The sequence below is a fragment of the Leucopleurus acutus genome (genome assembly GCF_964270905.1).
Source record: "Leucopleurus acutus genome assembly, chromosome: 15".
Taxonomy (NCBI): Eukaryota; Metazoa; Chordata; class Mammalia; order Artiodactyla; family Delphinidae; genus Leucopleurus; species Leucopleurus acutus.
The window spans coordinates 9078801-9096611 of NC_139157.1; the positions used below are offsets into that span (position 1 = coordinate 9078801).

Sequence of the window (17811 nt, forward strand, 5' to 3'; positions counted from 1 at the left end):
AGAACACATATATTCATCCTCTCTTCCCCTCCCTCCTCCTGGTTTGCTTTTCATAGTAATTACCTCTGTGTTAACAGCTGATTACATGTTTTGGAAGGGTCTTCTATAAGATTATCATTATGATAAGTATGCTATAGCTTTGTAAAAAGGAATTTAAACCACTTTATAGACTTTCAAGTCTATAAACAGATAAAAATCCTATCTGTTATAATTACAGGTATAATCACTACCCATCTTAACAAAAATTAACAATCAGGTCGTAAAAACTAACTACATTCCAGTTGCACATTAAGGTATCTTAATAAGCACCCGTATTATCTCATTTAATCCTCTCAACTCTGCCACACAGGCATCATTATTCCCAGTTAACATTTGTGGAAACTGAGACTAAGAGAGCTCCGTAACTCACAGCTGATCAGCAGGAGAGCACATTCTCACCCATCCCCCAACCCCGCTGCTTATGCTCATCTTACTACAACGCGCTGCCTCTCTGTCAACCACAAATACAGTCACGAACCCCAATTCTCCCCACAGTTCTCCCCTTAATCTGCTTGGTCAAGGCTATTTTACTCACAAACAGACCCAACAACGGATGTGTAGAAAAGGCAACAGATAAGAGGAGAAACGAGCTGCATAAACCACGAGGGGACAATGACCGGAATAACTCATTGTGGCAGAAAAGAGCCCCCCGGTCACATGGGCCCCGCGCTCCGCGGTAACCCAGCCACGCAGCGCTGCCGGGTGAGCGCGAAGCAGCAGAAGGTGGAGGAAGGGCCGTGCCCTCCACACCCGGCATCGCGAAATGAGGAAAACAGAATTCTCAGCAAGGAGGAGTTGAAAGGACTGAAAACTAGACCCGGGAAAAAGGAACTGGAATAATTTGGCCTGGAGAAGTGATGCCTGCAGGGTCTCAAAGGACCTGTTATCTGGAGCAAGGTGACCAGGAAACCCCCTTTTCTAAGAGCACGACAAGACCACTACCACTAGGAATTTATAGTACAGTACAGTACGGTACAGCATTCACTTACTTGCCCAAGTCAGTGATGATTTATTTATTTCAGCAAAGGGGGAAATCACACTCATTGAATTTATTTTTACAGCATATGCCCCACGTAAGATAATAAAGTAGCAAAATAAATACTGGTGCCTTTGCCATAATAAATCTTAAAGCTGTATTAGAAAAGTAAGGAAAAATTTACAACTAGTGAAAGCTGATACTCTTGTCTGAAGATTCTGAGGTATCACTGACATGGGGAAATTGACTGTCATAGTTACCATTGAGTCTGAGGCCAGTAAGTAGGGCCATGACCTCTCAGGATCCCTGTAAGTCCTGTAAGCCCGTAGGAAGTCCTACTACCTGGGATCCATGCACAGCATGGTGAGTACAGTTAACAATACTGTACAAATACCTAGAAGTTACTAAGAGAGAAGACCTTACATGTTCTCACCACAGAAAAGAAATGGTAATTATGTGACATGAGGGAGCTGAGAGCTAACTTCACGGCAGTAATCATACTGCCATGCATACGTATAGCAAATCCAGACGTCGTAGACCTCAAACTTACAAAGTGTCCATATCAAATATATCTTAATAAAACGGGAAATAAATAAGAAAATTAACACACACAAAAAAATCCTTTTATACCTTGCTTACACTTTTACAGTTTTTTACATGTCATCTTACTTTTTACAAGTCTCATTTCCTGCCGGTGCTCATCTTCCTGTGCTGTGTACTGGCGCTCCAGCCTGCAAAGCCCTCAGTATAAGCTTGCCGTTTTCTCAGAAAGGACAGGAATCAAGGCGGTGGTAAACACACGTGCCCGCAGACACAGGGTAGGGGCGTCCCGATTCAGCGGCTCCGGCCCCTGGGACCTGCCGCTGCAGGTAGAACAGGAATCCCCTGCTCACTGCCCCCGGGCAGAGCGCGTCCAAGCTCATCTTCCCCAGGCACATCCCACCCACCAGGATTAGCTGCAGCGGAAGAGAACGGTGTCAAACATTCTCTTCCAGCGAACCTGGGAACACGCGAGAGTGCACACAGACGCGACTCCCGCAGATGAATGTTTTTGTTTTTGAACAGCTGCCGTCTGCTAGGGAGAAACTCAGCTGTAGATGTGTGGACTTCATCGCTTTCTCAAATTGCACAAAATGACTATTTTTAGAACCGATGGCTAGAACTTAATTTGTGTAGGTATTCGGCACGTAAATCTAAGGCAAAAGGGCAAGACGACGAGCTGCATTTCGGGGAGTATCCGTGTGGCGGAACCTGGTGCTTTGGTGAGTTTGCTGGCCCGATGCCAGGTGTCCCTGGGTCGGAGAGGTACGAGAGGAGCGGCCAATGGACAGTCAGGCTGTCCCTCTCTCTGTGTCAGACGCCAGCTACTTACGAGGAAAGCAGGTTAGTCTGCTCACCCTACTTCCGCTGCCACAGCATCATGGAAGGTTAACGGCCTGTTTCAACCCCTTATGGCACGTGAAGAGACGCTAACTACCTCGCGACCTCATCTCCTGCTGCTACACGATCCGTGCCATGCATCCGTCCAATCACGTACTCGCCTCCTGAGCTGTCAATCGGTCAGTCAGTAAATCCCTGTCAAATGTGTGCAGTGGGCCAGACAGATGCCGGGCGTTTGGGGATTGACACGGAATAAAAGAAGCTCCCTGCCTTCACGGAGCTGATGCTCTGAGGGGGAACGGGGAGAGAGAAGTGCCTCAGGCTCTGTGATAGGGACGGACTACCTGATGGTGTCAGCTAGTGAAGAATGCTACGAGGTAACAACGGTAGGATAAGGGGCTAGAGGCAGAGCAACGGGATCATTTCAGACAGGGGAGCAGAGAAAGCTTCCATGCAGGAAGTTTCAGCAGAGCCTGAGATGAGTGAGTTGGTGACGCTTGTGGCCGGACCTGAAAGCCTGCTCACCACACCACCATTTCTGTGTGCAGCAGTGCGCTGCGCGGAGTTCTCGAAAAATTTAAAAGGGAATAAAAAGCGGGGTGTCCTTTCCATGTTAAAGATAAGCTTTTCAAGCAGGATTAGAGTCAAGAGACAACAAAAGGGTCAAACCAGTTACACTGGCCCAAGAGAGAGAAAAAGAGGCCATCCAGGTACGCAGCTGCTGGCTGATGGAGCCCCGGGACGCGGAGTGAGAACCCGGGAATGTCAGAGGGGTCTCCTGTCTCCCAATTGCTTTCCCTCCTTTCTGAGCTCCCCTAGGAAGAAGGTGGGGATCTCTGTCTTAGAGGAAATGCACTTCAAATGTTTCACAGCCCCTGGTAGAAGGGGGTGTTTTTTTTTTTTTTTTTTTGCGTTATGCGGGCCTCTCACAGTTGTGGCCTCTCCCATTGCGGAGCGCAGGCTCCGGACGTGCAGGCTTAGCGGCCCAGCCGCTCCACATGTGGGATCCTCCCGGACCGGGGCACGAACCCGTGTCCCCTGCATCGGCAGGCGGACTCTCAACCACTGCGCCACCAGGGAAGCCCCAGAAGGGGGTGTTTAATGTTTGTACAGGCGAGTACACAGGAGGAAAGCCTTCCAGCAGAGTTCACTTTTAAATAGACCAAGGTGGTGACTGTTCACCGTAAAACTGTGTTGGCTGGAGCCATGGACAATTTTGAATATTAAGTTACAATGATCTGGCCACCAACTAAGCTGCAGTAATAAAAGCTAGCTCAGGATTCAGTCGCCCAAATCTCCGTTTTGAAAGAACATGCCGTTCTTGTATTTTATAAGCAGACAGCCCAGAAGGGACTTTCTCAGCTACTTACAGCAAACAATGGGAAAAACACACCTGTGGCAGCTTTGAGAGAACAGGTACAATTAATTCTCAATTTAAGAAAGGCAAAAACAGTTTTGCTAAAGAATTCTCCTTCAAGAGCCTGGAAGTCTATGACCGTAAATGCGCTCCGTCACTTGATTTTTCGGTTCCCACACCTGCCATCTTCCTCTTTTAATTTTTTACCCAAATATCTTACATCAACACCTGAACCTTACAGAATATAAGGCAACTCCACCAACTTGCCTTTATTGCAAAAAAAGTTCATAAAGCTAAAACACACACACAAACCAACCAACCCACCCAAAAAACCCAACCATCCAACCAAATAAAAAACACACAGACCTGAATTACCGAAGCCTGTGAACTTCAGTCAGTGGTGCTAACCCTCAAAATCTGTGGTCAAAGGATCAGATATGCAATTACATGTAGATGGTTACAGATAGCACCTAGTGTGATCAACTCTAGACTTTTAAATTATGACAGGAAGGAAAAGAAAATAAATTACAGTGTATTTCCTTCTGGGAGCTTCAGCCACAGGCATTGCTGTTATGAGTAACTCAGGAGAATCAGTTTTAAAATGAGGCTGCCGCAAGTTTGTGCTGGGCAACGGCTTTGTACGCGATAACCTACAATCTCATTAACTTGGAAATAAGTTATCCGATCTAAACTGCATTTAGTTCTTTTTATAAACAGCCCAATAAATTGCCTAACTTCCTTCCTGCTATAAAAACGTTCCTGCCTTTGGACAACTTGAATGGCACAGTACAGACATGTGATTCTAGAGTCATTACAGACGACAGTTAAGTTGGTGCTACACATAATCAGTACTGTACTTGGTTTTTAATAGCATCGTTATTTAACTTTATATTATTGAGGCGATTTTTCCAACGGCTGAAACAGACCCTCAAATGAAAAAAGAGTCAACAATTTATTAAAATGCTGAGACACTGTGTGAATAGCTTTCTCCAAAGGAAGGTGAGCCAAGCCCCTCTCTTATCCCTGAGCCTCAAATGGTTTAAATTCAGGACCTATGTTAATTTCATGGGATAGTTGATGAGAACTTTTGCAATGGTTAAGGCTGTCAAGCTTCTACTACATTCTAAGCACAGTGAAGGTCAGAAAAATGAACAAACCGTGGCCTTTGACTTTAAGAAAATAAGGCAAATAAACAGAAAAGTGTAACACATGCCAGAGGTATTAAGCAATGCCCTGGCAGTAAGGTAACAATTACTGTGTAAACAAGGTAATCTCTCCTTCAATCCCAAATCCATAGGGACTCCAGTATCTACCTTTATTTTGCCACACACCTTGGCCTCATGCTAACGGCCTCAACTCTGCTCCACTTGAGCTCTTCCTGGGTTCGCCTCATCACCTAGAACTACTTCACTTCTAAAATAGGAATCTGCATTTCCTATCCAAGCACAGCTTCCCATCCTGTGTTTATCACTTCTTCCTGAACATGCCTTATTACGACTTTATATTACTTGCCAGTCTCAAGTCATAGAGCAGATGCTACCCACCAAGGTTCCCTGGCTGCCCATTTCTATACCGTCCTTCGCAGTTCCCTGAATTCCTTCCAGTTTTGGTCTCTCTGCTACATGAATCTCTCCAGTTCCTCATTTCAGGCAGCCTGTACCACTTCTGCCTCTCGGGGTTGCAGAGGCGGCCTGGGCAACGTTGACTCTCACTTTAAAACCACGCTGTCCTGCTCTGGCCGGGGCTTGATTTCAGCTTGTTACCTTGAAGGGCTCCTGCATCGCGTTCTATGCACTAGCACTCAGAGCTCTGAGCTCAGGGCCAGCTGCGTAGGAGCCCCTCAAAATATGTTTGCTGGGTGCTTGAACAAACGAACAAACAAATACGCTTATCTGCCCACAGAACATATTACACTGTCAAAAGATACATTTAAATCCTATGACAACTCAGCAACAAGAAAAACTAGCAATCCAATTAGGAAGTGGGCAAGGGTCTTGAACTGACATTTTTCCAAGGAAGATATACAAACGGCCAACAAGTACAGGAAAAGATGCTCAACATAACTAATCCTCAGGGATATACAAATCAAAAGCACCACGAGATAACACCTCATGCCCATCTGGACGGCTATCATCAAAAAACCAGAAAATAACAAGAGCTGGCGAGGGCGTGGAGAAGCTGGAATCTTTGTGCACTGCTGGGGCGAACGTAAGATGGTGCAGCCACCATGAAACAGTATGGCAGCTCTTCAAAAAGTCTGACACAGAATTACCATATAGCCTAGCAATTCGACTTCTGGGCATTTATCCAAAAGGACTGAAAGCAGCAACTCAAAGAGATATTTGTATATCCCTGTTCACAGCAGCATTATTCGTAACAGCCAAAAGCTGGAAGGAAACCAAACGTTCACTGATGGATGAATGGATAAACAAGACGGAGTGCACACATACAATGGCATATTATTCAGCCTTAAAAAGGAATGAAATTCTGACACAGGCTACGATGTGGATAAACCTCGAGGACATTCTGCTAAGTGAAGTAAGCCAGACACAAAAAGACACACACTGTATGGTTCCACTTATATGAGGTATGTAGAACAGTCAAATTCATAGAAACAAGAAGGTATAGATAGTTTCGGTTTTGCAAAGATGAAAAAATTCTGGAGATTGGTTACAAAATAACGTAGCACACCTAAAAATGGTTAAGACAGTAAATTTTATGTTATGTGTATTTTACTACAATTAAAAAAAAGATACATTTAAATAATTAATGCCTGCACCTAATTACAAATTTCCCCAAACCTGGTATACCTGTCTCTCTGATGCGCTGGGTAAGGTTAGGACGTAAGTCCCTAGTTTATTATCACCCCCATCAACCATCAACTCGCTCTCAGACTCCACTCCACGCCACTCCACGGTAGTGGAATTCTGCCTCCACCATAACTGATCCAGACCAGAAATGAGGCGGCCTAAAGCTTTCTGGGAGATAAAAACAAATAGAGAGGGGCCCACGTGTGCACACTTTCTTAAACACCTTTAAGCTTTTCTACTAACTGTTTAACAATAATTTAGTTTAACTGTAACAGTACGTTACTGGCATAACAAACAAAATCAGAGTAAATAAATGTAAATCCAGCATTCACTTCTCTGCGAGTTTCTGATTTTTACTTCAGAATGATGATAAACACCAGCTCGCTCTGCTTACTCAGTGTGCACTCGTCTGGGAATGGAAATGGGTGTATTTTGGTTAACAGGCAAAAACTTCTTTTTCCCTTACTTCTTCTGGTCTATACCCCATAATTTAATTCAGGTCAACAAAAGATTAAAATCTGTCAAAGATAATCACAGTGAGTAGAATCAGCTCACGAGCATTTAACGGAGGGTGGGTGCAAACTAACACATCAGAGGCACGGCCGGGTGCCTGGCACACATCCTTACTTGCACAAGCGTGTCCAGTGTAAAGATGTGCTCCCCGCGAACATTGTAGAACTTGACCATGGCACTCTTCAGAAGAGGGCCATTGGGAAGGTCACCGAGCTGGGTGGGGCGCTCCATGCCAGCGACTGCCAGGAGGTCTCCCTGCGTGCACCACTGGGCCACCACCTCTGAAATCAGAAAGAGGAAAACTGTCAGCACGAGGGTGGGACCCTTGCCTCCCTGCAAAGATGCTCTGGCTCGGTCAGAGTCTGAATTCATGACTGAATTATTTTTCCTTGAAAGATAACAGAGTGTGCACCCCAAGATATGCCACATTGGCATGAGAATTACGTAGAGCTGAAGGCGATGGAGAAGAAGCAGATAGAAGAAAAGCTCTCTCCCTTCCCCCTACTTGCCTAAAAGCAGGACATAAATCTGTGAAGGTGTCTACCCATCCCCCACCAGGAAGGACAGAAATGAACCACTGGAGACAACGCTAGACCATTATCAACACCAGAGGAATCTGCATAACAAACTTTACTAACTGGCCCTTATCTTCCGTTAGCTCCCCCATATAATTACCTGCCCACAATGTGCTGTCCTAGAAACTTCAAGTCTTCTCCTTGTCACTTCTCCAAAAAATGTATTGTTCTTTCGTTAACATGCTATCTAAACCCTCTGAGCTACTCATCTCTGTGCTTCCACAGGTAAACAGTGCAGGTGTTGTTAAGCTTCTGTGTGTTTTACTCTGGTCAATCAGTTTTTTGTCAGTCTAACTTACAGGGCCTGGTCTGAGAGCCTAAGATGGGTAGAGGGGAAATAGCCTTTTTCCCCCCTCCCCGCTACGTCCTCAAGAAAGAGGAAAGTCACAATAAAGGGTAAAAACCCCAAATGAGGTGAAGCAGTTTACAGTTCACTGTGTGATAAACAGAATTCCCCGAAGCTGGGATACTCAGCAGATCTTTCTTCAAGGCAGAACTTCCTCAGCAAACGTCAGCAAGGCAAAGTCCCCCCAACCCCACGAGTCTGCAGTGAAAATGGAGTGGGCAGGGGTGGGAAGGAGGGCTGGCCGTGGAGACCACGAGGGGTCCAGCACTGTAAGCTCTTGTGCACATGACACAGATTACCGTGTTGGTGACAAGCTGGGGAATACCAGGAGTCACCTTTCTTCGCTGGAAAAGTTCTCTGATGATGTTTCTTCGAGACAGTAAAAAAGAAATACTAGACCCTTCTGCTCTACAGATCTCCCTTGGCTTACAACAGGGTTACATCTGGATAAACCCATGGTAAGTTGGAAATGCATTTAATACACCTAACCTTCCGAACACCATAGCTTAGCCTCACCCACCTTAAACATGCTCCGAACACTTACATTAGCCTACAGATCATCCAACACAAAGCCTATTTTATAATTAAGTGTTGAATATCTCACGTAATTCACTGAATACTGTACCGAAAGTGAAAAACAAAGTGTCCGGGTACAGAGTGGTTTTAAATGTATCGGGTTTTGACCCTCGTGATCGCGGGGCTGCCTGGGAGCTCCGCTCGCTGCCGCTGCCCAGCATCACGAGAGAGGATGGCATTGCAAGTCACTAGCCTGGGAAAAGATCCAGATTCAAAATTCAAAATACGGTTTCTACCAAAGGCATATCGCTTTTGCACCGTCATAAAGTTGAAAAACCCCAGGTTGAACCACGGTAAGTCAGGGACCGTCTGCACCTTGCGAGTCAAACGACCAACCTGTCCGTGATGGGACAGGTTACCGCAGGTGGAAGAAGCTGCGGTGAGCCATCTTTGACGGCACCTGGCGACCTGTCCCAGTATGTACTAACATATCCCATAAAGCGGTGGACAAAAATAAACAAATTTTCAAAAAACGACTGCTGTCCATACCACACGTAAGACTGAAATATTCTGAAACCAAGACAGAAGAGAGAAACTGCCTACACGCAGCACCTACTGGATGACACCAATCTACTGAAACATCACCTAACTTTCTGAAACTGGGAAGACAGTGCAAAAGCATCTCGTGTCACGAGGGCATAAATGATTGAAAACATTTTGAGATTAGACTGAGATTTCTAGTTAGGTCATCACAAGAATGCTAAATTTGCCTGTATTTTTAGGATAAAACTCAAGTCAAGAACTTTCACATTCGGGAGGGGTACTTGGGGTCGCCTCCCCAAGTCACCTCACCTTCATGTTCCCAATCCTCTCATGCCCATTGTGGGACTGTGTTAGAAGGGCTGCTCCAATATACTTTAGTTTGATAGAGAACAAAAGAATACACCCAAGGAATAAAAAGTAAAGTTTCCACAGGTAGGTTCCAAGATGGCGAAAAATTTGAAAAACTCACCCTACAAAGAATACAAAGGAACTGAGCGGTAATTATGATATTTTCGGTCAGACACTTGGTAGAGAACGAAGTTCAGGACGGCAGAACTAGAGGCAGGTACTGATGCAATTAATAAACTTGGTTAAAAGGTTTAAAAACAGAATTTTAGAAGAACAAAAGTAGAGCTTGGATCACTAAATATATGAGAGAATTTATGATGACTACCTTTTTGTTTTAGCTCCATGAAAGACAGAAAATTCAGAAAAGAATTTACAGAAAAGTCCAAGGAATTTAAGTTCATCATCATCGTAAAAAGAAACTTCCTCAGCTCCTAACGGGTCCATTTGTGATAATAAAGAAGGACGTCTACATGTCCCTCCGGAATTTATAGGCCAAATAATTCCTTACAATTATAGTTTTGAAACAGCAAATGGGACACTTAAAAGAGGGAGTTTAACTTGTTGCCAAGAATATCCAATAGTTCTGAAACAGAATTAAGTGCTTGTGGGGTGTGCAGGCAGGGACGATGCATTCCCGCCAATCAACAGTTAAGTATGTGGACTTGATTCTCCATATCCCTGGCATTCCTGAACAATTCAGACAAGAAGCAACATGGCCAGGACTCTGGTCTGATGGCCAGTCTCGAAGGACAGCAGCTGAACTGAAGGTTCCGGTTTGCCTCCCCACCGCCGGGCCCCGCAATGGCTCCCATTCAGATTATAGCAGGTCCCTTAACCTCGAGGACCAGAAGTAGCCCTGGAATTTCTACACTGCACCATTCAACCCTGAAGAGACAGAACTGTTTTTCCAAAGAACTCCTCAGAGGCACCACCTCAACGGTATTCCTGAATTGCAAAATTCAGAACACCGCGAATGCTTACGGGTGCCTGTCTTGCCTTGAGACAGCATTTCATTAACGTCCCTCAGGAAGGCATCAGCCCCTGACTGCTGACCTTCACACCGAGGCCTCGGCTGTCTTGTGTGTCACCTGCTGCCGCAGGCACGGCAGGTGCTGCCGCCCAACACCCGCAGTGCTGGCTGCAGGCAAGCGGCCCACACCCGAGAGGATCGCTCCTGCCGTGGGGGGAGAAGGGCAGGTGAAGACGAAGGGGACTGTCAGGAATCCCTCCTCAAGGTGAGACTAGATAGGAATCGACTTGTCGGCTAAGCAGAGGAGTGAACAGACTCCATTAAGCCTGGAAGAGGCCACTGCAGAGGCCGGGGGTCAACAGGCCTGGCCGTGACGCCCAGCTCGGAAGGCTGGCCGCTCGGGCTGATCCGTACCTTTCAGCCCCGACTGGATGACAGTAGGAGACAAGTCGTCATAGTTGTTCATCAAGCTGATGTCTCCTGAGGTGAAGCTGACGGTGAGCAGCGGCTTGATGCTCTGTACTGGGATGGGATACGCCGCCGGACCATCTGCGGGGACAGAAGCGCCGAGTGAAAACGAGGCAACAAGCACGTGACCGGAATCCAGGCCCGCGTGCTGCAATCCTGCGGAGGGCCTCGAAACTGCCCAACAGTGCAGACCAGACTCTGGGCTGGGACATCACCAAGTAAGGCAGTGCTGCACAGCACTCAGGAACTACACGGAGCCCCCTGGAATGAGAGGCGCTGGGGGCCGAAGCCCCGAGGGCACCGAGCAGGGCTCCCTGGGCTCTGTACGCCGTGCTGAGAGCGTGCATGCAGAGTTTATTAACCCCTGTGGTCACGGGTTTACATGGTTCTGACGATGTGCAAACGTCCATTATTTTAATGTCACGTAACGTATAAGGATGGTGCGAAGAGGGATGAAAACATTTTCTTAATCCTGGTCCAATGTAAAGAGAAAAGCTGCCTTTCAACACTGAACACACTTTCACTGAACATTATAGGCAGTGAGCGGCCACCATGAGCTCTCTGCTTTTACCAGAAGAGACCCCACACCTGGAGAGAAGGCCAAGGTCGGATGTGGCTCACACCCAGCGCACGGCCAGCAGAAGGGAACCCTGCCTCGTGCGTGCGAGGAGACTGTGCATTAAGGCAGGAGCCGTGAGGGATGACGCTCTGTATGCTCCCCCCCAGGGCGGGCCAGCCTGATCTCTGCTCGCTCACCATGCTCAGCCCCACCTGCGGAGGACCCCCAGTTATGACTCTCCTTTGCTTCACTTTTAAGATGCTGCAGGTACCTACCTCTGTGCTCAAATTCCCTAGGCCACCAAGAAACACCCTGCTCTATCTGAATGGTAAATCCCAGTCATCCTCCAAACTGGCCTCTGCTTCTGAAGAGGGCAACAGGTTAGCGTAGTAGCCAGGAACTGCGTTCTGCTCCGAGACTTACTCTGGACTTGCTCTAGCAACTTGGTCTCTGGATCTTGTTTCTTCCCCTAATAAATGTGGATAAGCAAATATGCATTCAATCTAGCAAAGTTCTGTTTTAAAAGGATGCCGAGTCCAAGGCTGAAAGACACTGGCTTCATCGCCACGAGGTGGAGGATGGATCAGCACTTCGCTCAAGGCTGGGGCCCCACGAGGTGATGGATTTCCAGGAGCGAAGAACGCTCTCCCTCCCGACACCCACCAATCCTGAAACACTACCGCCAATCGACACTTTTTTCACAGGGTCTGAAACAATCTTTCATTACCCGTCTGAACACTGCCTTCTCCCTAACTGCACGAATGGCGATGTATATGTGTACGTCTCTGGGAAGCATGACACTTTATCACGTCTGGGACAAGAGGGAGAAGACTCCAAGTACCAGTGAGGGCAGATGCTGATGGGGGAGAAAGTTAAAAATACTCTCCCTGGACCAGCCCTTCACAGGCTGAACATGCTCACAGTCACAGGGAAGGGTAGACACTGTCCAGCGTGTGCCTTTAGCCCATTAAGGGCACTCAGCCAGCAGTGTGAGCACAGCTGCCCGGAAGTCCCACAGCAGGTGACCACGGGGAGTCTTTTCCTTCCACTATTCGTAACATATTCTCCTTTTAAAAAAAGAGGTTGGAGCAGGGGATGGGACACTGGGGAAGAGCCAGAGCCCTGAGTGGGCCAGTGCTGAGGGCTGACATTGGTGATGGCCAGCGTCGACACCAAAGGCTTCTGCTTTGGGGGCTAAGACACACACTGAAAGGGGTGAAGGAAGCTGGAACCTGAAATTATCCCCACCAAGGGTCTGAAACAATCTTTCATTACTGGTCCAAATGTTAAAAAACTCCGACGTCATCTACTCTAATCTAACGTCACTGTGAGGCTTGGGGGCGGGGGGTGAGGGCGGCAGGTTCACCTGAACTGAGGAAGCCCAGACCTTCTGCCTGAAATAAAAAAGACAGGGGCATGGATACCAGCCCAGTGTACTGGCCTTCACTAGGGGCAGAGCTAATCCTTTCCCCACACAACTAAAGCTACGGGCTTTAATAACGTTAGGGATTTGAAACACCACAGATTAGGGTATAAGAATAATGGCACAGCATTTCTCATCTTCAGCTCTCTCTACTCTCACTAAGCAGCGAAGTCCCACGACACCCCAGGGACATGGAAACGGCCATAAGTCTTGCTTTATATCTAGGAAAACCTAAGCCAATGGAGCTTCATCAATCTGACCAGTGATTCTGCAAAAAGGGATGGCAGAGAGAAGACGGTCCAACCAAGAACAGAGACTGGGCCAGTTCTGCCTTGCACCTCCATTGAGAACCCTGCCCAGTAGGTTAGGGAGCCGTGCACACGGCGGGCCTGTCCCTTCCCCTGCGGATGGGTTCATTCTCCTTCCACACTCTTGTCCCCACGGAGCCCGCGAGCTACCTTGGGGCGGGGAGTAGTCATCGGAGTCGGTGTCACTCTCGCTGCTGTCCTCCACTAGGAAGGCGGGGTAGTTCCAAGACATGCTGAGGATGCCGTCTGACTCATGCAGGAGGACGTGGGCCAGCATCCTGCCATGGCAGTCCATGACGATCACCTGCCCGTCAGCCGTGCCAAACAGCACCTGCAACCAAGGACCAGGACTCGTGATGGACGGGGAGAAAGGTCTGTGGTTTCTGGCAAACCTCACCACCTTGACTTGTCCACCAGGACTAAAGAAAGAGACCAGGTAAGCAACTGAGGAAATACACAAAGCAGGAAATGGCGGAAACTTAGCTGGCTATTACTGGAAGAATTTTAGTCCTCTATTAGTGAAACGTGACTAATGCTATAGTAAATATATTCATTATGTTATGTGGACTTTTCAAACACCAGCAAAATCACTGTTTCACCTTCTGTGGGTTGTTTTTCTTTGTTTTGCTTTTTTGGTTGAAGGAGGAGGGCTAAGAAGAGGATAATATTCTCTTATTTTTCTTAAAAAAAAAAAAGCAGCAGCAGAGGTTCATTGTTAAAAACCTCTTAAAGAAAAACTTTAAGTGTATGTAAGCATGTTTGTCTCATGTTCTATTTCACTGAGACTAATAATGGTGTTGATGTATTTAAGTAATAATGTTATAATGAATTCATGATATTAATACATTCATTAAGTGCTTACTTTGGGCTAAGCACTATTCTAACCAGTTTACCTCACTAACTGTCAAAACAATCCTGGGAGGCAAGCGCCAGCGCTGCCGGCACGGAGCTGAGACAGGCCTGACGCCTTGTGTGCTGAGGGCCGCTCCTAGGCCCCGCCCAGTCACCGGCCCGCAGGCGGACACACGGCCAGGGCTTAAGCACAAGCACGCAGAGGGAGACTGGGCGGCGGCGGAGGCCCTCCGTCGGAGCGGCAGAGGAGCTGCTCGTGGTTGCTCAAAGCCCCCCCCATGGACACCATCCCACTGGACGACCCTGAGGGGGCCCTTGGGGCCTGGGAAGCAGGACCTCCCTGAGGAGTACACCGTGTTATCTCCTGCTTTGTGTGCTAGGCTCTGCGGTTTCTGCGTCTGCCGGCATTGAAATCTTTGTATCTTTTGTGTCTAATGACATCTGTCCATCCACCGACAACTCACTGAGAGAACCATACCAGGATCTACACAAAGGGAAAGTTATTTAAGACTTTTAGGTCCATACTACTTTTTGCTTTTTAGATTTTGACACTGAGCTCCTTGAGGGCCAAGACCGTCCACAGCTGTACCCCTGGCACCTAACAGAGCTTTGGGTACAGTAGGCACTCAATAAGTATTTATGGTTACGTGAGTGAATTAAAGTCAGTGACAATCAATAGGCAATTATCCTGATGATTACGAGAGATTAATTGCAAGGGAAGATGTATTTCATTTCAGCAGTAATATGCTCACAGAATTTAGAGCTGTTTTAGATAAACCAACTGTCCATCAAATATTCCTTTAGGGCTTCCCTGGTGGCGCAGTGGTTGGGAGTCCGCCTGCCGATGCAGGGGACACGGGTTCGTGCCCCGGTCCGGGAAGATCCCACATGCCGCGGAGAGGCTGGGCCCGTGAGCCATGGCCGCTGAGCCTGCGCGTCCGGAGCCTGTGCTCCGCAACGGAAGAGGCCACAAAAGTGAGAGGCCCGCGTACCGCAAAAAAAAAAAAAAAAACCTTTAAACATGATCTACATTTTTAATGATTGTAAACTTAAAAAAAAAAGAAGCTAAAACAGTTTTCCCCCAAGGCCAGTGATGAATCATCATCGAACGCTGCTTAAAGGAAAAAACAGATAAGACGTAATAGGAACACAGTAAAAATCATTTTAGAAAAAGCTGAATTCTTGGCTGCCAACAGAGAAAATAAACAGTATCCACCAGCATGTCCACAAAGACCTCATGTGACACGGGCAGAGAGAGGCAGACACTGGAGCGGTGGGTCAGAGCCACTGAAGCCCTGGCAGAGGCAGACACTGAATATGCTTCCTGAGCAGTTTGCAGAGAAGATAAATATGGAGCGTGACCTCCTGTAACTTCAACTGAAATGTACAATTTACATTATTTCAGAAGAAAAAGACGTGTGGGAACCCCACTGTAAGGCAACATCCCAGGAAGCAGGCGTTTCTTCTCCCCTTTCCACATCCTCACCCATTTGTTCAAGCATGTCTGAAGGGCAGCCCTGTACCATGGTGTACGTGAAGGGGTTATTTCATCACCTGTGACTTTGTTTCTCCTAAACGTAGCCCATTAGCAGGCAAGGGCAAACAGTCATTCTTCTCAAGTACCCAGGATTAAAACGTATCAACCCCAAACAAGTTCCCAGACCCCTCCTGTATGTCTCCCACAGTCTCCACTGGCACAATCACCACTATTCTCATAACTGACTGTGGGATTATTTGATTTGTCTGACTCCCATGCTAGACTGCAAGCTTCTGAGGACATGGACTATGTCTGCTCTGATCGCTGCAATCTCCTCAGGGCCTGTCATATCCGATGACACATGGCAGGGTTTGTGAAGGGAAGGAGGAAATGAAGCATCTTTTGAGTAACACTCGCATTTTTCCATTTTGGAGAAGAACAGACACCATCTAATTCCTGAATGAAGGCCTGGTGGCTTAATGAGTTTTCAATGTTCAACATCACAGTAAAGCAGAAGAGGACCAAAAAAACCCAGCTGCCAAATCCCCCGTCATTAATCACCTCCGACTACATCTCTCTGGAGAGATGATGCACTGTTAGGATCAGAGAGAAGGAAAAAGGCAACCCTAGCAGTCGGGTTGTCAAGCAGTGATGGAGGAAGTTACTCTGTTTTGGAACAAGTGTGTCAGATAACTGAAGAACACTGATATGACATAAAATCAGATTTTCAAAAATCTCCTCTATTACAAGTTCTTTTCATGCCTAATCATTTCCAATGAGATAAAGCTTCTACGAGCCAAGGACTTCAAGAGAACAAGACAGAAAAGTCTAATAATAATAAATACACACACTGGCAAATGCATCCGTCCCTGCAGCTTCCACTCCTTAATTCTGGTGCTCTGGACAGAATGGTGCCGGCTCCTTTTTCCCAGGCTCTGTCTCCTCTTTTAGGCTTGGCCCCAGACCTCCTTCCCTTTCTAGGAGGTCAGAGTCACATCCACAGCCTCAAGGACGCCATTCAGGGCTGGCTTCCTGCCCAGGCCATTCCCCTAAGCTCCAGACTCACAGGTCCAACTGCCTGCCAGCCACCTACCCCTGGATGTGTCGAAGGCCAGGCCCTTCAGAATCAACATGTCCCAGATGAGATTCATAACCTCACCCATCCCCTGACCCACACACACAGCAGGTCCTCTGCCAGCAAAGACTGTGGCTTTATCTCCAGTGTCCAGTACGGTGTCTGATACGTTACAGGTGCTCAGACGAGGCTTTTGGGGCCCCCTACACAGAATTAACCTCACTCTAACCATGGCTCCCACAACACTGTTTTTGCATGTCTGTCTTTCCCATTAAACCATGAGGTTCTTGAGGGCAGGTCTGCACCCCCAGGTTCTCCCATGCTGCCTGGCATGAGCGGATGCCCAGTGACTATTAGCAAGCAAATTTCTCCCCAAAGCTTTGGCCTTTGCCCAAATTTTCCTACAAATGAAGCAACAACTTCTTTCCTCTCTTCTTTAAACTAAACCAGTGCTCAAATCCTCCCATAAAATTGGCCTCCAAAACACTTTCAGTTATGGATGACATAAATTTCTGTCTCATATTTTTCCTGCTGTTTTCTCTACTGGACTGCAGGCTTCACAGAGGGGCAGGGACAATGCTCCCTCTGTAACGGGTGCACCAAGAACCAAAGAAGGTGGTAGAAACCTGCTAGGCCTCAGGCCACACCAGTTCAACGGCGGTCCCTCAGGGACGGGGGACGCTATTGCAGGGCAGTGTTCAGTATCAATGCAATGTTTAAAAAATTGTGGTATCCACATATAATCTCTCCATTTAAATGTACTCCATTCTAAACTAGTTTTAGATGTAATTATTTTAAAATGTAACACAATTATCACCAGCAATTAAAATCGAACCAAGCCACAAACCAAAGGAGGTAGGAAGAAGACAGCAAATCATTCAAAAGATTTATGTTTTGGAACCAGTGATGACATATATCACCAGTGATTTTACCTTTGGAGACTGGTACGCATCTAAATTCTCGAATAAAGACCATATTAGGAGATTTCAACTATAAAAATATGTGCTTCTATAACTGTTCACCTTTTTTGTAGTAGACTTTAACCAGTAGCATTGGAACCAGCTACAAAAGGAATTGACTTTGCCCCATTTATTTGCTTTTGTGATTTAAAGCTGGGGGAGAGGATAACAAAGTGATTACAAATTCCTACTACAGGTAGGCCTTATTTTATTATACTTTGCAGATACTGTGTTTTTTTTTTTTTATAAATTAAAGGTCTGTGGCCACCCTGTGCCAAGCAAGTGCCAGTTTCCCAGCAGGATTCGCTCACTCTGTG

The 17811-nt window shown here is 46.9% G+C and overlaps 1 protein-coding gene across 3 annotated transcripts in view; it reads right to left on the reverse strand.

Moving 5' to 3' along the window:
* TULP4 (TUB like protein 4) overlaps positions 1–17811 on the reverse strand; it is a 168762-nt gene that overhangs the window by 26687 nt on the left and 124264 nt on the right. For all 3 annotated transcript variants that reach the window (XM_082855808.1, XM_082855807.1, XM_082855806.1), the window contains 3 exons: positions 13282–13462; positions 10788–10922; positions 7190–7356 (listed from right to left, as the gene is read on the reverse strand). In XM_082855808.1, the coding sequence (XP_082711934.1) occupies positions 7190–7356; positions 10788–10922; positions 13282–13462 (483 nt within the window). The remainder of the gene's footprint in view (positions 1–7189; positions 7357–10787; positions 10923–13281; positions 13463–17811) is intronic.